A 20274-nucleotide genomic window follows, 5' to 3' on the forward strand; every position below is an offset into this window, starting at 1 on the left:
TGGGGGCAAACCCTGTTAGTAGATAGATTTGCCATCACACACAATTCCCCATCCCACCACCCATACCTTTCCTATAGAGTGGTTTAGTTTCAATTAACTGTTTTATGTCACTCTTCAATCTTGATGAAGCAATGAAGGAGTGCCAAGACGGAGTGGCCATGATTGGCTGAGACAGAACTACATATCTGGGTACCATCAGTGTATTTGTACCTAACATCATGCTGGCTTATCAGTTATCATATACATACTATCAATAAAACAACCCGCAGTAGTCCTTATTTTTGCAGCCACTTCTGCAATGATAAATGACCAACCCATCAGAAATTAATTCTGAAGCTAATCTGAGGATGTATAACAGAAATCAAGGTAAATTTTCTTGAATTTGCAGTTTCACAATTACAACAGTTTGGCAATTTTACTGTGTGGTTATTCAAAAAAAAAAAAAAAGATGAACGTTATACATTACTATTTTCCCATTTTGTTTGTGTTGGTTTTCCCTTGCCTACACCTCCAGACTGTGTAATTAACTATGAATCATTTGTTGAGATGCATCAATTTGCAGTGGACTTCTTAAAGAAATTATAAAATGGATACCATAAATTCAGTGGCCTGACTGCTCGTATACTGAGAGACAATGTGGATGAGGTAATACCTTTTATTGGATCAACTTCTGTTGATGAAAGACAAGCTTTCGAGCTTCATAAAGCTCTTCTTTATGTTTGTGTAGCTCAAAAGCTTGTCTCTTTCATCAACAGAAGTTGGTCCAATAAAAGATATTACCTCACCCACTTGTCTCTCTAATATCCTGGGACCAAAAGGGCTACAACAACACTGCAAACAGTATACTCATCATCTAGAAATGCCCAGAACATATATAAAGTGAGTGCTCCTGCTGTCAGTGATGTCATACAACACACAGGCTGGAAAAAACCCAAACAAAATACTTTTAAAACTGTTTAATCAAATGTTCATCTCATAATAATAATAATAACACAGATGTCAGCACAAAGTATTTTCCAGGAATTGAAGACCACGTAGTGTTACTAACCTATAGCTGAGCCTTGGATCAGCAATTCCTCCTAGCCAGTCTTTAATTCCCAGGAAATGCTGTAGTACACAGAGAGCTGACTGGTTAGCTATTCAGGCTTTTACAAAAATGCTTTTGTAGTTATCTTTAAGGGCCAGTTGTTTGTTGGCTGTTATTTCACTCATGTATCACTAGACCTTTACTCTGGTCCAAGACTTCACAACTTTTTTTTTTTTCTGCCTGTTCCCATTTCATGGCAAAACTAATAATGAAACCTCCCTACTCATTTGGTTTTGGGAGGGAAGGAGAGAAAGAAGACCTTGTTTTGTATACATCCACAACTGATTTACAGAGAGATGAAATCTCATCATTGCAAAGCAAAGCTACCCAAATCTACAACTTTTGTTGTGTGTTAATAATTTACCAGAAAATCTCTTTTATTTGACATCTGATTTAAAGACTATTTTCCCCACAACCAATAATTTATTTTTCTCCTTTTACAGAGTGATCCTCTCTAGTGTAGAAGAGGTCATTAAGGGAGATTTCCGTCCTAATCTTAGAGAATTAGGGCAGATACGGTATCCAGACATTTGGGTTAAAAAACACAATCTGTTTCCCTATTTGGAAGTTCTTCAAACATTTAATTTCAACCATATTAGGGAATTGATTTTTTTTTAAATGAAAGTGTACACACGCACCCACCCACCCCCCTGGAAAAACAAGATAAAGTTCTCTGGAAAATATGCAGCTAAAATTTCTCTCCTGGCAGGAGAGCGGTTGGATTTAAAGTCTGAGATTTTGCATACTGCTCTGTCAATACAATACAGTCTGAGTATATTAAGTACATAAAATCCCCTATATTAATGTTTGAGGTGGGAATTGAATGTGCAAGAGTGAGGAGACAGCACAAGGAAAATAGCGTGGGTGAACAAATTGCTTGTCATCATTAACAAGATCGTCCTCCTTCCCCTCTTTGTCGCAAGTTCAAGCAGACTGGTTTCGTCTATGTCTCAATTTCACCTTAAAAAAAAAAAAAAAAAAAAAAAAAAGAGGACCCCCTCCCTCAAAAAAACCCCTATGAGCCACGGTTACGAGCGTGGCTCATAACCTCATCTGCCAGGGATAGAAATAGGAGAATTCAGCGCCTCTCTTTCGCCTCAAGGGGAGTTGGAGAAAATTGACCCCTTATTTCCCCCACACCAGAGGGGTTTCACCCCACTCTTCCCTCGCACACCTTTTCCCCACAGAGAGTCAAACTGAATCAATCTCCTTCTGCCGGTGGATAAGCGGAGGCTGCAGAGCAGTCCATCCCCTGAGGAGTCGGAGGGCAGAGGCACCGTCTGCTCACCCTCGGTCTTGAAGCTTCTCCGCGCTCAAGAGTCCCGCCCCTCCGTGGACGCGCGTCTTCGCTGCTGCAGCTGCAGTGCGCGAGCTGAAGGCGTGTGCGCGGGCGCGAGCCATGCAGCGGTTTCCCCCATCCCCCTCCTCAATTCCACCACCATCCAAAGGCTGAGGCGGAGGAAGAACAGGCTGGCGGAGGGTTACTCTTCGCTTTGGCAGAGACGAGTTAGCGATCCATGCGCTCTTGCTTTCCTTGGAGCAGTGTGCATAGAGAGTGTGATGCGGCTGTGCTGGGGCTGATTGGGGCTTGGTGGCCGTTACTTGGAGAAGGGACGAGTGGCGGTTCCTGCAAAGGAAATTAGTTCTCAGGGACAGCGGGAGGTTGAGGAGCCAAGGAAACAGGGGGGATTGAGGAGTCTATTGGGAGGTAGGGGGGCTCAGGAGCAGCGAGGCACCAAGGAGCAAGGAGGGGTGTGGGGTGCTGAGGAGCCACGGGAAGGAGGGAGGCTGCGAGAGCAACGGGCGTGGGGGAGGGCGAGATCACAGGGCGAGGCAGGGTGCGGGTGGGGAGGGGTCTTGTCCCTTCTCTGTCTCAGTTCAGTTGATGGCAGCGGAGGCTAAAAAGGGGAACTGATTAGCAATAGCTTCCCTTCGCTGCTGAGGCGGCTGGTTCCCTATCCCTGGGCTGCCTGTGACACTAGTGGGGGCGGGAGTGCGGTCAGAGGCTGTGCCTCTCGTCGGCACAACCTTTAATCTGAGGTGGGGGCTGCTGAGTAGTATTTGCCCCTCTCTTCCTCCTGTCCTTGCTCTGGGGGCCGATTAGTCTGGAGAGTTTGACTGGGGTTTCCCCTCCTCGCTGAATGAGGAGTTGCTGTGGTAGCCTTGAGGTTTTTTTTTTTTTTTTTTTTTTTTTGTCTGATGTAGACTCCAGCAGCCTTCCTCCTTTCTTTCCTTCCATCCTTCCTTCTTCCCCTTCGCTATGTAGAGCGGGAGAGACCCGTCAATTGGAAGACTGAAATGAATTTAGATGGACTTTCAATTGCTTTTTTTTTAAAAAGAAGAGGATAAATCCCAGTTGCCAATGCACTGTTTTTTATGTTGCTTTGGAGAAATGGGGGTCATTTGCTGCTGCTAAATCCTTGGAGCATTTTAGAGAGTTCCTACAAAGAAGGCAAATCTGTATTTTTTTTGAAGCGAAGGAGCCACATTGATTTTAGCCTTTTTTATAAAATGGAGAATGAGATATTCACACCCCTGTTGGAACAGTTTATGTCTAGCCCTCTTGTCACCTGGGTAAGAATTAATTTTCACAAATGGCATTTTTTAAGGGTAAATATCTAGCTGCAGAGATTGAGGTGGAGTTAGTGTCATGGTGATGATTATATTTTAGGTTAAGACATTTGGACCCTTAGCTGGAGGAAATGGGAGCAACCTGGAGGAATATGTGGCTCTAGTGGATGGCATATTCTTGAACGAAGTCATGCTCCAAATGTAAGTGCTCATGTATGTGTTTTTTCTTGTCATTGTATATTTTATTTTTTGTCAGGTCTTTTGTTTCTTCAACATGTCATTTGACTTCCAGGCATCACTTTGTAAATATGTCTGATCATAAAATTGTAGTATTCATGTGGTCAGCTATGAGGAGAATCTAACTTATACTATATTTAGTCTAATTTGTTTCCACTGGAATTTTTTTTCTAACACAGAAAACATATTTTTAAAATTTACTATTCAAAATCTGGAACTGTATTGTTAATTGTATGATACTGCCACTATAATTTGCAAGTCTGAGACAGTATGACAAAAATGACATAATTGCAAAGTATGTGGTGCAATACCCACAGGATTATGAAATGTAAGATTTAATAGAAATTGTATTTTTTTAAACATCTGTAAATACAGTTTCATTTTGACATAAATGGTTTAAAATAAGATATACATTAAATTAAAATTAAATTAAATTAAAAGACCAGAATGACTAATAATTTGCCTGTTAATAAGGTTCTAATGTTTGTTTTAGTTCATGTGGCATAGGATTTTTTTGAAATTGTGTGATACACTGTTATATATTGCATGCATGCTAATAGGGACAGACTTGTTTTTGACTTTGTTTCTACAGGATCAGAAACTTTAGTAAGTACTGGTTGTGAATTGTAGTATGGCTACATTTTTATTCATGCTATAGAAGCTAAAATGATCAGTGAAGTGTTTTGTTTATTGCCACAAACCATACACAACACAGTTTTTTCTGTTTGGTATCAGAAACTAATTATTGAAAATTTTGATTGTTTGAAAGGCATGTATAATTATATAAGAGCTACATAAAGTGATATACATGAACGAATTAGATTAATATATTAGTCACAATTTAGAAAATATGTATGTTGGAGAAAATAAGTGCTCCACTAATTGAAGTTTCAATAAAAACAGAACTGCAATATACAGCAATTTATTAAGAAGTATTGTGATTTTTACCACAATTGTGACTATGGAACATTGCTTACTAGTATATTGCCCAGATAGTGACATCTTTCTGTTAGTCTTTAAAGTGCCACCGGACTCCCTGTTATCTTTCAAATGTACATTTCTGTAGTACTGTACTTCACTAATAAGAAGCAAAATGGTACTGGCGGAAAAAACTTCTCATTTAAAGCAGCCCCTTGCTTTTTTCTCCTCACAATATTTTAAACTCTTCCTATATAAATTTAACCTATCCTTGGATATCTAGATAGGAATAACTGTACACATAAGTACAGATATACCAGTGTGTAAGCAGCTTGCAATGACAGCTGTTCACCAAGAATACTGTCCAGTGATGGCCAGGCACATTCTTGTACTCTGTTTATACTATTTTCACTCATGGTAAAAATATTGTAAAATTACTAATTTTATGTACAGTATTGTAAATATGTATACTGGATGTACTGAGCAACTTTAAAGCCAAGTTTTGGGCCTACTGAAGTCAAGCGTCACTTTTGCCATTAACTTCAGTAGAAGCAAAAATTAAAATTTATTTTTGTAATATAGATCCTGCAGAGAAATGTGCAAAGTATGGTGAAGTCTTTTTAAAAATGTGTATCTTCTTCTAGAAAGCTTTTATTGTTGCATACATTTGTAAGTGATTGAAAAGTGCAGTGTCTTCTACCGATGAATTTATTGAAACACTGTTTTTACTGCGTAATTGAATTTGAAATAATCCAAAACAGAAAAGTTAAAGTAATTTGGCAACTACGTGACTGTATATGTTGGCAACAGAACTTTTATTCATTATAAAAATGTTTAATTTTAAATTGGAGGCTGATCACTAACTTTGGTCAAAAACTTAATAGTTTAATCTTGAAAATATCAGGAATGAAATTCTGAGAACTTTCTCAAGTCTTTGGAATTTTATCTGAGAAAATATCCTGGTAAAAATATGTTGGTAGTCTTCCTCCAAACTATTAAAAATAATACAAACTCAACAGGTACAGTTGTCATGAGGATCTATGCCCAAGCTCCAGGTCCTGGTGGTTTTTTTGTCTTGTCTTTGTGTGTAAATCTTGGACCACATCCTGAAGAATGTCATCCACTTAGAAAAGTGGTCATTGTGTGTATAGATAAAATGCAAAAATATACAAAATCCATTAAAAGATAATTTTGAAAAAAGAAAAGGATTTGATAGTCTTGCCAATAAAATGTGCATAACATTAGAAATAGAGATGAGGGAGTTGGTGGTGTCAAATATTACTATATTTGTAAAAATAATTTCATTTATAACCTTCTGTTTTCATGTTTGTAACTCTTTTCCATAATATTAATCTTTTGGGTTGAAATTTGCTGTGCTTGCTCTCTGTCCAAACTTGGAGTGTCTTGGAAGTTTGAGCAAAATCTCTCCAACTGCTCTTTTAAAAAAATTATATTTGGCAAGGGTGAAAAAAATGTTGCCTGTTTGAGGCTTGACTGTATTCCAACTGAAAGGCTCATTTTTAGCCTTTGTGTTGACTTTTAGGGCCCAATCCAACTCCCACTGACAACCAGACACTCTTGTTTGTATGTAGGTAAAGTATGGCAAAAATGTCAGTTTGGGAATTTTGCAATTTTTCATCGAAGGCTTACTTTTCTTCGTTTGAAAAGGATATGGGTGTTTTAAAAACTGTATGCTGAGCATACATTGTAGATAATCCACACATGTTCTTTTCACTATATAGCAAGAATTACACTTGTAATGTTGGATCTCCACCCATCTTCCCAAACACCTACTGAAACAAACAGACAACTCAAGAAACCAAGCTATGCCTCCAGCAGAAATGTTACCTCAAAAATGGAGGAGAGCCAAAGGCTCCAAGAAGTCCACTGGGCACTTTGCTGTTCCTACTGATTTTACCTGGAAAGTGCTCAGATATTACAGCAACGGGCAGCAGTGTAAAACCCTTACAGAGCTATGCACTTAAAGATAGATACAGTTTTAAAATGAACCTTAACATTTATTGGTATTATTACCTATACTCTTCCTTTAAAACTTTGGTTACCATGTACAAGAGAAGTGTGACAGAAAAACTAGTACTAATGCATTTTGAGACACTCTAGCTTTTGAAAAGTTTTCTAAAAATCATAATGTGATAATTGTCTAGATATCTCGTGATAGGGTTAGAAACAAAAATTCTTTACACTTCCATACAAAAGTACTCCAATGGAGAGCATGAACTGTTGTTCCAGCAAGAATCATTAGGAGTGATAGTTGCATTAGATATGAGAAGTGCTACCAGAAGTAGGTGTCTAATACATTAAGGTGCATCAGCTTCTTAACATTCTACACTAGTGTGCTTCAAGTGTCGGTCGGATGCTATTAATGTTAGTTTTTTAGTGCGAGAGTACAGCTAGCAATATGTATTGGCTGAAACCTTTTTATAGGATGACATTATGTGTTTCTGCTGTCAGTATTGGAGGTGGGTGTGAGTGTGTGCGTGTGTTGGTTAATATGTGAGTAGAGAAACCATCACAGTAAGCAGTTTACATAGGTTCAGAAAATGAACAATTGGACACTGTTTCAACTGTTGAAGCCCTGCTGCTTTTCTGCTTTGGTACATATTTCATTTTTGCAAAATGTTTTAAAACAAATGGTTGAAAATATGAATATTACATCAATTAGTAAGTTATAATTCTCAACAATATTTTTACAGTGATTATTTTAGAGGATAAAGTGTTTTTTCTTTCACTCTGCTTTTTCTATTGGCTGACTGCACTCAGGGGTCCCTCAACTCCCATGATATTGTGCAGGCAGCCTACTCAACAACCTCCTCCCCATTTCCGTGCCATGCGTGCAGAACATGCACTGTAATCCAACTAACTCTTCCTTGTGAAGAAAGCTGGAGGCAAGAGGCAGCTGCAGGCAAGTCCTGCCAGGGTAGGGAGATGGAAAACAAAATGTTAGGTGAATTTAGAAGCAGAATGCTGAATTCTGTAGCACCTTGGAAAAATGTCAAATTTTGCAGCTGCAGAGTCCATGCCCTCTTCCCTCAATTGAGATGAATGGGGCAGGTTCACACCTCTCAGTCCTATTGTTACAGACACAGGCAAGTGTCATTGTTTGTTTTATACTTGTCTGCATTTTTAACTCTTTGCTATCAGAAGTGCTAGAATTTTTTAAAATGAAATTTAAGATTGTGGAGCGCAATTGTGCAACGAGGAGGAAGTTCCACAACAAATTCCATTGCTGCCGTGTACATAGGGCCCTAAATATTATTGTTGGAGAAGGATCCTGTCAATAAGAAATGGGATTTTATAAATGCCTAATGATTTATCTAAAGTAGGGCTTCCTTCTTACACATGTTAGCAAGTCCATAGGAGGTATATGGTGGTAGGATCTGTACTTGCGTGATATATTGGGATACTGGATGGATGAAAGGAATAGAGGACATGTAGAGACATATCCACATGGAAATTTTTCAACAGTTGGTCTTTCCCTGTCCTTCTTTTTCTCCCCTAGGTCCTCTTCGCATGCATACGCACAAACCCCTATATGTCCTTCCCCAGTTCCATGCTCCCTTTCCTTTGTTCCTATTCCATGTCCTCTCTGTGGCACCCCATCACCTCTCTATTTTGGCGGTTCAGTAAACTGTCCTTCATTCCCCCTCATACTTCCTTACTATCCTGGTCCTCTCCTCCTGCTTACCACCTCTGCTCTAAGGTATTTCTGAGACTGGGGAGCACAACTCCATGACACCTGTGAATATGTATCTTCATTTTCCTGCCCCCATCTCCAGGCATTTGCCTTCATATCTTTCCTGGGACTCTTGCTCCACCAAATTTCCTTTTGGCCTCCTACTTTCCCATCTCTGGTTCAGTCTAGCAGCTGGAGCCAGGAGGTCTGTGTTTGTTTATAACATTTATACTATAAATGTTTTATAAGTGTTTCCCCTTATACATTTTTTATAGAGGCCCTCTTTATATATTAAATGCTCTATCCAAGAATACTAAAAGGCACTTCTCAGCAAAGACAGCAAAACTAAACAAATCTGGAGTTTCTAGGCCAATTCATTTTGGAGATATGTTGAAGCAAAAAAGTATAAGAATAAGTTTCAAAAAAGTAAACTTCAGTTAAATTTTCAAAATATGGTCATTTGGAACTGTTTGACAATTTTCCTGTAAAAAATTGGCCTCAGATGAGATGTGTGCAAAACTTAAGGAAGACTGAGGAATTTTGTGTAGTAGTTGAGGAAAGTTTTAAAAATTGGATTTAAAATAGGGTGCTATCTTCATTCCTAACTTGCGAAGCAACTACTGCCATAACACAGTTGATGTCTGGCAATGAAATTATCAGTTTGTTCATAAACAGTAGTCACAACTGGCTCATAAATACTTCTTCATGCATAAAACCCACAAACTTAATGTTCTAATAACTTCCTTTGGCGTACACAGTGTTGAGAGCAAAGTCGAGTGGAAGTGAAACACTCCTCTGATTCAGAAGGGTTACCTAAGGGTAATAACTGACATTTTATTGATATAAATAAGGCCAGATCTACATTGCGAAATTTTGGTGCTGTGTCTGTCAGGGGTGTGAAGAATTATGAGATTGGATTGACTGTGCAGCTGTGCAGGCAAAAGTTTGTAGTGTAGGTGGAGTTATACTGGCAAAACTGCGCTTTTGCCAGTGTAGTTTATTTTGCTTCGGGGTAGGGGTGGGGACTGGAATGGAATAAGGTATACTTGCAAAATGGCAGTTTTGCAAACACACTCTACACTAAGATTGCTTTGCTGGGATAGTATAGTGGTATAGCTGTACGGGCAAAGTGCTTCTATTGTAGATCTAGCATAAGTGTCAGAAGTTAATTTCCCAGATTAATTGTCGCTTGCTAGCTTTGTCTTTATCACCAATTTATACCACAGATGGGAGGGGATTTAGTTACCAAAACTTGATTGAAAATTAGTTTAAAAAAAAAAAAAAAACCTTGCCATCTTAGTATGTGTCTGTATGCACACTTAGTTCGTGGCAAGCTGGAGTGTAAATCTATGGTGTACTACGTCTTCCTCTACACTCTAGAGCTGAGGATGTGAGTGCAAACTTGAGCAGATATATTCACACTATCTCACATCTAGCTAAAAATAGTAGTGTAACAGCAGTAGCATGGACTGTGGTGAACAGTGGCATGGGATAGCCACCCTAAATATGTTTCCGTGGGTTCTAAGCGGGTTTGTACTTGAGGCGGCTAGCCAGTGCCACGGCAGCCACACCGCTGTTTTTAATGCGCTAGGTTGATGAGAGCTAGTGTGAGTGTGGGTACTCGAGTTGGTCATCACACCCCAAGTTCCAAGTATAGATGTAGCCATAGTGTCAGTGTAGCCATAGGGTACTGCTGCTGCACTAGAAGTTCCCTAGTGTGCTTTAATCAACTTGTGTTTTAAAGTAGGGTAGATTGCAACAGCCTGTGAAGTGTGTATTTTATCTCAGTTTTACTGCTAGAAAGAAAAACTGAGGAGGGTGCAGTAATACATTGTCCCAGGTCACACAGTTTGTGCTTTAGTTGAGGTGGGGATGCTTTGTTTTTATTTTTTTCTGCTATAATCTGGTTAATTGATACTTAATTGGGTTGGTATCCAAATAACAGATATAATTCCCCGTTTTGAAATTAAAAGATTTGTTTCTATATTTTTTCTCTGTTTCTCACTCCCAATTTGGGATTATGTTTGAGCTTCTTCCTTTTCTTTACATGTCCTCTGCTCCTGTTCTGTTTGTGGGTTTTCTCTTTCTATCTGTTCTCTTCCTCTTCCAGATTAGCTCCCCCTTCGTTGCTTCCCTGGTTTCTTCTTACTGAACTGCTTACCCCCCCTCCCCCCCCCAAAAAAACCCCTCAAACAACAAACAAAACAAACACAACTTACTGGAGAAAGAGGCATTTTTCAAGATATGTTATCCCTGGAGCACGTGACCTAGATGGCCAAAGAGATTATCTGGACAGTACTGTGACTTCTGCTAATTAAGACTCCTCACTCTTCTCCCTTGAGTTGCTGAAGGTTGGTAAGGAGAGGCATGGCATGAACTCAAGCAGGACTCCTGGGTTACCATTGCTCAGCACTGTTGAGGGAAAGCTCTGAAACTGCTTTTCCATTACTGTGTTAGGGCAACAATTAGTCAAAGCATTGAGTGGAGGCAGGTTTCAGAGTAGCAGCCATGTTAGTCTGTATCCGCAAAAAGAACAGGAGTACTTGTGGCACCTTAGAGACTAACAAATTTATTTGAGCATAAGCTTTTGTGGGCTACAGCCCACTTCATCAGATGCATAGAATGGAATATATAGTAAGGAGATGTATATATACACATACAGAGAACATGAAAAGGTGGGAGTTCTCTGTATGTGTGTATATACATCTCCTTACTATATGTTCCATTCTGTGCATCTGATGAAGTGGGCTGTAGCCCACAAAAGCTTATGCTCAAATAAATTTGTTAGTCTCTAAGGTGCCACAAGTACTCCTGTTCTTCCTTGAGCGGAGGCAGTGTCAAAGGTTACTGCTTAGCCCAGACCCTACTGATCCAGTTTCCCTCATGAGATTTCCCCCCTTTCATGTAAATGCTAGACTTTAGGGGGAGAATTTGGAAAGGGGGGTTCTTTTAAAAGCTGTATGATGATTCAGTAAATTTAAAACTGTAAATATGCTATATTTTTGGAATGGGGGAGCAGCAGAAACAAGTTGATAAATAATTCATATTTATTGAGTGTATACTGTTGAATATGCACAAAAATGTATCTTAGGGGACCTAGTTATTAGGACTCTGTTTACAATTACATTTTTATTACTGTTTCTTTGGTGTAAGACACTTTGGGCTATAACTTTTCTAAAATTTGGTTCTGTGTTTCTTATAATTTTTATCACTATTTACATTATGTGTAAAAATTCTAAAATAAATCCCACTGGCAGCTATGGGGAGACATTTGCTGCTCCAGTTTTTCTTTTTTCTTTTAAACAAGGCCTGTAGCGGGGTGGTCACCCACTCCTGCCTTAAAAGGGCTTAAAACAGCCCTGGGAGTGGGCTGTGGCAGGGGAAAGCCTAGGCTGATTGAAAAGCAGCCACAGCTGTGGCTGGCTTAATGGGGGCCCAGCTGGCCCTTATGAGAGGGTTGGGGCCAGAAGCCAGAGACAGACTCTCTCTAGCTTTGAGAGGGAGGGACCTGGCTGCAGGGAGCTGAGAGAAGGTGCCTGGAATGGAGCAGGGCTGGAGGAGCTCCGGTCTGGGAACCCCCCCCCCCCCGGCTTTGGCCTAGTGGAAGGCCAGTTAGATACCTGGGTTGCAAGGGGTACACAGAGGCAGCAGGTCCAAACCCCCCTTGCCTAAGATGAGTGGTTTTTATACTGCAGTCTGCCCCAGTGAGCGGGGGCTAGATGGTGACTGGAAGTAGGCCATGACTGAGGCAAGGTGGGGATAGAGGGTTGGGGGTTCCCCTGGGTGGGGAGACCTTGAGACTGTGGCGGTATTGCCAGGGGGCAGCACTCCAAAGACAAGGGGCACCGGGTCCTGGGAGGGACATGGGAGCCGGTGGCAGCAGGACACTGGCCTGCAGACGGCGCTCCGGAGGCTGGAAATGCTAATTCCCTGAGACGACCAGCAGGAGGTGCCACAGCGGTGAGTTACGCACCACGACAAGGCCCTTCAGGAAAAAATATATGAAGTAATTTTGTGGTGGCTTTGGAAGATTGTGGCTGTATATTTATGATACCGTGTGTACCAGAACAGTACAGAAATGTTTAACCGAGGCTAAAACATGATCAGTTAACATGGCTTAAAATCTTAGTCTGTGTATTAACAAGCATTACGAAGGCTTTTCATTCATTATTAAGGTAACTTTATTGAGCTAACAAGTGAAAAAAACCACCTCTTTTGCATGTCAAGATAGGGTCTTCAGTATGTGCTTAATTCTATCCATGTGAGTAGTTCCATTTTACCAGGATCAGGCCCTTAATGTTCTGCTCTAAATATGTCTAAATTGAAGGGCTGTCGATTAATCGCAGTTAACTCACGTGATTAACTCAAAACGATTAATCACATTGTTAAACAATAGAATACAAATTGAAATTTATTAAATATTTGTGGATGTTTTTCTTCATTTTCAAATATATTGATTTCAATTACAACACAGAATACAAATTGTACAGTGAGCTCTTTATATTATTATTTTTGGTTACAAATATTTGCATTGTAAAAATAAGAGAAATAGTATTTTTTAATTCACCTCATACAAGTACTGTAGTGCAATCTCTTTATGGTGAAAGTGTAACTTACAAATGTAGATTTTGTTGTTGCATAACTGCACTCAAAAACAAAACAGTGTAAAACTTCAGAGCCTACCAGTCCACTTAGTCCTACTGCTGCCTGCTTCTTGTTTACAATGTTACCTGAAAGTGAGAACAGGCATTCACGTGGCACTTTTGTTGCCTGTGTTGCAAGGTATTTATATGCCAGATATGCTAAACATTCGTATGCCCCTTCATGCTTCGGCCACCATTACAGAGGACATGATTCCATGCTGATGATGCTCATTAAAGTGATGTGATAATTACAATTCTCTCAGTCACAAATTTATGTCTCTTGCTCTGTTTTACCCGCATTGTGCCATATATTTCATGTTATAGCAGTCTCGGATGATGACCCAGCACATGTTCATTTTAAGAATACTTTCACTGCAGATTTGATAAAATGCAGGGAAGGCACCATTGTGAGATTTCTAAAAATATCTACAGCACTCAATCCCAGGTTTAAGAATCTGAAGTGTCATCCAAAATCTGAGAGGGACAAGGTGTGGAGCATGCTTTCAGAAGTCTTAAAAGAGCAACACTCTGATGCGGAAACTACAGAACCCGAACTACCAAAAAAAAAAAATCAACCTTCTGCTGGTGGCGTCTGGCCTTGGTTACACTCACGTGAGTGTAGTCGTGCCGCCAGCGCTGCGAGAGCTCTCTCTCAGCGCTGCAAGTACTCCACCTCTCTGAGGGGAATAGCTTGCAGCGCTGCGAGAGAGCGTGCAGTGCTGCAGGCGCTGATTACACTGGCGCTATATGGCGCTGCACTCGCCGCACTCGGGGGGGTGTTTTTTCACACCGCTGAGCGCAGCAAGTGCAGCGCTGTGAATTGCCAATGTAGCCAAGACCTCAGACTCAGATGATGTAAACGTACATGTGTCGGTCCACTCTGCTTTGGATCGTTATCAAGCAGAACCCAGCATCATCATGAACGCATGTCCTCTGGAATGGTGATTAAAGCACGAAGGGACATATGAATCTTTAGTGCATTCGTCACGTAAATATCTTGTGACGCCGGCTACAACAGTGCCATGCAAATGCCTGTTCTCACTTTCAGGTACAATTGTATATAAGAAGTGGGCAGCATTATCTCCTGCAAATTGTAACCAAACTTCTTTGTCTGAGTGATTGACTGAAGTAGGACTTAGTGGACTTGTAGGCTCTGAAGTTGTACATTGTTTTATTTTTGAATGCAGTTTCTTTTGTACATAATTCTACATTTGTAAGTTCAACTTTCATGATCTAGATTGCCCTACAGTACTTGTATTAGGTGAATTGAAAAATACTATTTCTTTTGTTTTTTTACAGAGAAAATATTTGTGATAAAAAAATAAATATAAAGTGAGCACTGTACACTTTGTTTTCTGTGTTGTAATTGAAATCAATATATTTGAAAATGTGGAAAACATCGGAAAATATTCAAATAAATGGTATTCTATTGTTTAACAGCACGATTAATTTCTTTAATTGCTTGACAGCCATTCTAAATTGGTTGGGAATTTACCTCTTAAGCATATGTTGTAAGCATTTGCAGGTTTGGATTTTAACTTTATGCTTGTGAGTAGTCCCATTCACTTAAATTGAACTGTTCAGTGTGTAAAGTTAAACACATAAAATACATGTTGGCAGATTGGGGCTGAAGTCCCCATGTCAATTTCCAGTGATCCTCTTTGCACCAATACAGTTTTTCCCCCAAAACCTCCTATTTCTGATTTTCAGTGGAAATTCTATAATGTGAACCAAAGTGAAAAGTTCTCATCTTGGTCTTTGGAACAAGTTTTATGAAAGGTTCTGATCCTGTCAACTTGGAGTTAAAAAAATAATTGATCTGGAGGAAGATAGTGTAGAAAATACTCTGCCAATCTCTGCAGATTTTTTTTTTCTTTTTTTGACTGGAGGAATTGAAATTCCAAATTCTGATTTGTGTGATAGAATATAGTAGAACAAAATACTTTGCTGTTTTTGATAGGTTATAAATTTAAAAACTGATTAATATAAAACAGGATGCATATATTGGTTAATCTTTTCCCAAGTAAAGTTAAAGGTAGTTTTGCCATTGACTTCAGGGGAGCCAGGATTTCGCTCATGATGATTTTATCTGGACCCAGTATTAGAAAGTTAATTGTTCTGAGACCTACCTTCCCTACAACTTATATTTTCTAGTTTTTTAAACTCTATTTACAAAAGATGCATTACATTTTTGCACAGCATAGTCATTGGAGGGTGCCACAGAATATGCACACTCCGTCCGTCTGTTGGGGCAGGGCAGGGTTGTGATACTACCGCTGTTACCATCTCCCTGACAGTCTTTAGGCAGAAAGCGGTGTGGCCCAGAGACGGTATAGCATCCCTTAGAGTCAGGACAGCGCGGCTTAGTGGCCAGTCAATCAGTGGCCCTTGCGCTCAGGGCAGCGCAGCCTAGCAGCCAGAGCCAGTATAACTGCCCTCAGTTGCAGAGCAGTATGGCTTAGTGGCCAGTGTCCATATAACAGCCTCTGGGTACAGGGCAGTGCAACCCAATGGCTAGAGTCAATATAGCAGCCCCTAAATGCAGGGCAGTGTGTCCCAATGGCCGCTACCCAGGGGCAGGAGGAAGGGGCTGCCACCAGGGGGATGGCGGCCCAGGTAGGGAGGCCCAGGCCCACCTGACTCCACCTGGCTTTGACCCAGAGCCCTGACAGTGGTGAAGTGGTCCGCCACTGGGTCAGCATGAAATCCCACTAAAACACGCTGACCTCACTCGGGTGGGAGATACCACTTGCTCACTCTCCCTGGGTCACTTCCTACCGCGCTTCCAGAAACTGTAGTCCATTGACCATTGGAGTTTCCGGGCTCCTCAGCGCGGGTGATTCCCTGTGGCTTTGTCAGCCGCAGACCTCCCGTCCGTCTCTCAGAATACCCGGTTCCTGCAGGCAAAGGCAGGGATGGCTCTTCAGCTGGAGCCTCTGCCAAAAGTCCTTACCCTCCGGTGGTCAGCCTAGAATGAGCTGGGCTGCTCCCTTTTATAGAGAGGTAGTAGTTGGATCAAGCCCAGCATGGTCTCAGGGGTGGGACTTCTGCCGCCCATAGTGTGGGATTAATCCTCTCTTGTCTAGTGTGGGGTATGCACACCCCATTACATGCACCCTGCCCTTAAGAGGGATCCCGGCGAGTGGTCCGTCTCCCTTTCCTCCTCTCCCAGCTTGGAGAAGAAGTCCGCATTGGTTTACCTGTGTGAGCCTTACCTGACCGATGACAGATGCGGAAATCATATGGTTGGAGGGAGAGGTACCAACGCATAATCCTGGGATTGGTGTCCTTCATTCTGTGCAGCTATTGGAGGGGTGCGTGACTGGTAATCAGTGTGAAGGAGCTGCCGAGCAGATAGTAGCGTAGGGCATTGATAGCTCACTTTACTGCCAAGGCCTCCATTTCGATCGTCAAATAATGTGTTTCCCTGGGGAACAGCTTACTGTTTAGATGTAAAATGGGGCGTTCTTCCCCATTGATTTCCTGTGATAGGATGGCTCCTAATTCCACTTCTGAGGCGTCTATTTGCAATATGAAGTCTTTTGAGAAGTCTGGGTGTATGAGGACTGGTTCCTGTGCTAGCTGTTTCTTCAGGGTCTGGAATGCTTCCTCACGCCACTGGACCACCACATCTGCCGGGGTTGAGAACTTTTGGTTAGGTCAGAGAGGGGAGCTGCTATTGTTGCAAAGCCCGGTACAAAATTCCGATAGTATCTGGCCAATCGCAGGAATTGGCGCACTTGCTTTTTCATTGTCAGCGTATCAGCTAAAGCTTTCACTTTATCAATCAGATGCCGTAACTTGCCTCCTCCTGCTATGTACCCCAGGTATGGTCACCTCTTCCTGCTTGAGACTGCATTTCGTGGGGTTGGCTGTGAGGCCCGCCTCCTGAAGGGCTTTGAAAACACTGGTTAGATGTTGAAGGTGGTCCTCCCAACTGCTGCTATAAATCACGATGTCTATATATGCTGCCGCGTATCGGTAGTGAGGCTGCAGTACTCTGTTCATCAACCGCTGCCCCATGTATTCCAAAAAGCATAGTTATGAACTGGAAGAAGCCGTATGGTGCGGGAAAAGCAGTCTTTGCCCTGGAGTTTGGAGTCAGGGGTATCTGCCAATACCCCTTTGTTAGATCTAATATTGACAAGTATTTGGATCTGTGGAGATATAGGAAGAAGGGGACACACATCAGGGCCCAAATGGGGCTCTGGGTGATCACTACTTCCACCACTCAACACAGATGTAATGAGGTTAAGTGGTGTCTGTATAAAGAAATTAAAACTACTGATTATTCCTCAAGACAGGCTTTTAATGACTTACAGCTATAAATGCAACACAGACAGAATAGGAAAAGAAAAATTAAAGACCAGCATTGAATAAGGATTAATATATATTGTAAACAAACACAAGTACAGGTAATATTATGCATTAGCTACTTATTACTATAAAAGCATATCCTTAACTGGCAAGTTTTACTGATGACAGGCACGAGTACATGCAAAGCTATTATTATTTAACTATTAACCTTACAAATCCTATTCCTACCCTTAATAATCACAAGTACAAAGAAAGATACTATCAATTGATTAACAACTTTCTACTATTCCTAAACAACTTAACACTAGTATAAAACTTTTACTACTATTTCTAATACTGCAACATTAATATAAACTGAGATCAAATTATCCCAACACTACCATTCTTAATACTATAATGTCAGTACAACTTGTGATGAAAACAGCTCGAGCATCCCAGACTTCTTTACTCCGTAACCTTATACTGCATGCAACCAGATTATTTTACTTTAAAACCTTATCCTACCGAGAATATGTTATCCTTTAGTTGACCGTTCTTTGCACTGGCCAGGTACAGATAGTCAGTGTGATTCAGGTTTCCTCAGTTTAGGGGGTGTGGGTCAGACGGTCAAAGAGAACCACATCCTAGACCAAGATGCGCCTGTGTGCACCCCCACCCACCCACACCCCTGCGGCTCTACACATTTATTCTTATCTGCCTGCCATGTTTTGAAGCAGGTCAACCAATCAGGTTAGGCCAAATCTTCAATGTGATTAGAGTTGGCTATATAATTCATGCTTGCTTATTTTCTTGTAGCCAATTGTTCTAATTTTAGAAGTTATGCACAAGGAGATAACTTATATCCATATAGCCCATTGTCTTGACTGTGGTTTATCTAATAGCCAGATGTTCCAAATATTGTCAACGTGGGCTAGACAAGCTGTGCCCCCGGGGTGGGGGGGGGTACAACTTATCTTGCCACATTATGCTACCTCCTATAAAGTATCTGGTAGCAGAGCATTTTGACCACAAGTCTGTTTCCTTTTGCAAAGCTTGCATCTTAAAACTAATTCTATGAGGCTCGCTTTGTGAAGCTTCCGGAAGTTTTAGGCCTAATATTGACAATACTATTGTTCTTTTTAAGCTTGACAACACTCATGTTCAAATTAATCACAGGATCCCCCTAGTTGCTCCAGGAGTTCTTTGATGTGAGGCATTGGATAAGTGTTGAACTGGGGGATAGTGTTGACCTTTCGGAAATCAGTGCAAAAGTGAATGGCGCCGTTGGGTTTCGGGACCAGTATGATCGGGCTCCGCCATTCACTCCTAAATTCCTCCACAACTCCCATCTCAAGCATTGTCTCCAATTCCTGGCAGACCGCGTCCCATATTTTCCTGGGGAGAGACTGATGGTTGTCCCTCACCCTCTGTCCCGGGGTTGTTGCGATGTGGCAGCTTATGATATTGGTCCACCCTGGGAGCGTTGACAAGACCTCTGGGAAGTCCTGTACAAGACATTGTAGCTGTTCTCATTGTGCAGGGCTAAGGCCTTCTCCCATTACCACTGGCTTTGGGTCTAGGAGCTCTCCTAATAGTGGTCCCAGTTCCGGGTCAGGGGGTGAAGGTGCGATGAATAAGGCCTCTGTCCTGCCAGGCTTTCATCAAGTTCACATAGTACATGTGTACATCTTTCTGTTGCCTTGGTAGCCTGATTTCGTAATCTACTGGTCCTAGCCGGCGAGACACCTCAAAGGGGCCTTGCCACTTGGATAATAGCTTCGATTCGGTGGAGGGCAATAATAGTAGAACCTGGTCTCTGGGCTCAAAACTGCATACCTTAGTCCCTTTGTTATATTGTTGCTCCTGGGTCTGCTGAGCTTGTAGCAAGTTCTCTCAAGTGAAGGCACCTAAGGTCTGGAGGCGCTTCTGTAGCCGCAACATGTGGTGGTTAGTTCAGAGGGCCAGTGTCTCTTGTGCCTCCCAGTCTTCTTTCAGGAGATCCAAAATGCCCCGAGGTCATGTCCCACAGAGGAGCTCAAAGGGAGAGAACCTGGTTGAGGCTTGTGGGACTTCCTGCCCAGCGAACAGTAGAGCAGGCAGTAACGAGTCCCAATGTTGGGGGTTGTTTTCTATAAACTTGGGGAGCATTGACTTGAGGGTTCCATTAAAGCGTTCGACTTACTCATTGGTGGTACACTGAAGTCCTGAGGGTTCGAATGTTCATGATGCAACAACTCTGCTATTGTTTTGGAGGACACACTGGTGCCCTGATTGGTTAGGATCTCCTTGGGTATCCCGACCCAAGCGAAAATCTTCACTAGCTCCATCGCGATATTAGGGGCTGTAGCTGTGTGTAAGGGGATGGCCTCAGGATAGCGCGTTGCATAATCAATGAGGATGAACTTGTTCACTGTCATAGAATAGAATATCAGGGTTGGAAGGGACCTCAGGAGGTCATCAAGTCCAACCCTCTGCTCAAAGCAGGACCACTCCCCAACTAAATCATCCCAGCCAGGGCTTTGTCAAGCCTGACCTTAAAAACCTCTAAGGAAGGAGATTCCACCAGCTCCCTAGGTAACCCATTCCAGTCCTTCACCATCCTCCTAGTGAAAAAGTTTTTCCTAATATCCAACCTAAGCCTCCCCGACTGCAACTTGAGACCATTACTTCTTGTTCTGTCATTTGCTATCACTGAGAACAGTCTAGATCCATCCTCTTTGGAACCCCCTTTCATGTAGTTGAAAGCAGCTATCAAATCCCCCCCATATTCTTCTCTTCTGCAGACTAAATAATCCCAATTCCTTCAGCTTCTCCTCATAAGTCATGTG

At 41.6% G+C, this 20274-nt stretch overlaps 1 protein-coding gene across 2 annotated transcripts in view; it reads left to right on the forward strand.

Annotated features, from left to right (window-relative positions):
* Positions 1-2924: 2924 nt before the first annotated feature.
* Positions 2925-20274, forward strand: part of CCDC88A (coiled-coil domain containing 88A) — a gene marked incomplete in the record, with an annotated part of 358950 nt that continues 341600 nt past the window's right edge. Inside the window, 2 exon segments of one of the 2 annotated variants that reach the window (XM_034764306.1) lie at positions 2925-3661; positions 3759-3859. In XM_034764306.1, the coding sequence (XP_034620197.1) occupies positions 3464-3661; positions 3759-3859 (299 nt within the window). 2 annotated transcript variants of the gene reach the window in all.

Source organism: Trachemys scripta, chromosome 3, assembly GCF_013100865.1.
Source record: "Trachemys scripta elegans isolate TJP31775 chromosome 3, CAS_Tse_1.0, whole genome shotgun sequence".
Lineage (NCBI taxonomy): Eukaryota > Metazoa > Chordata > Testudines > Emydidae > Trachemys > Trachemys scripta.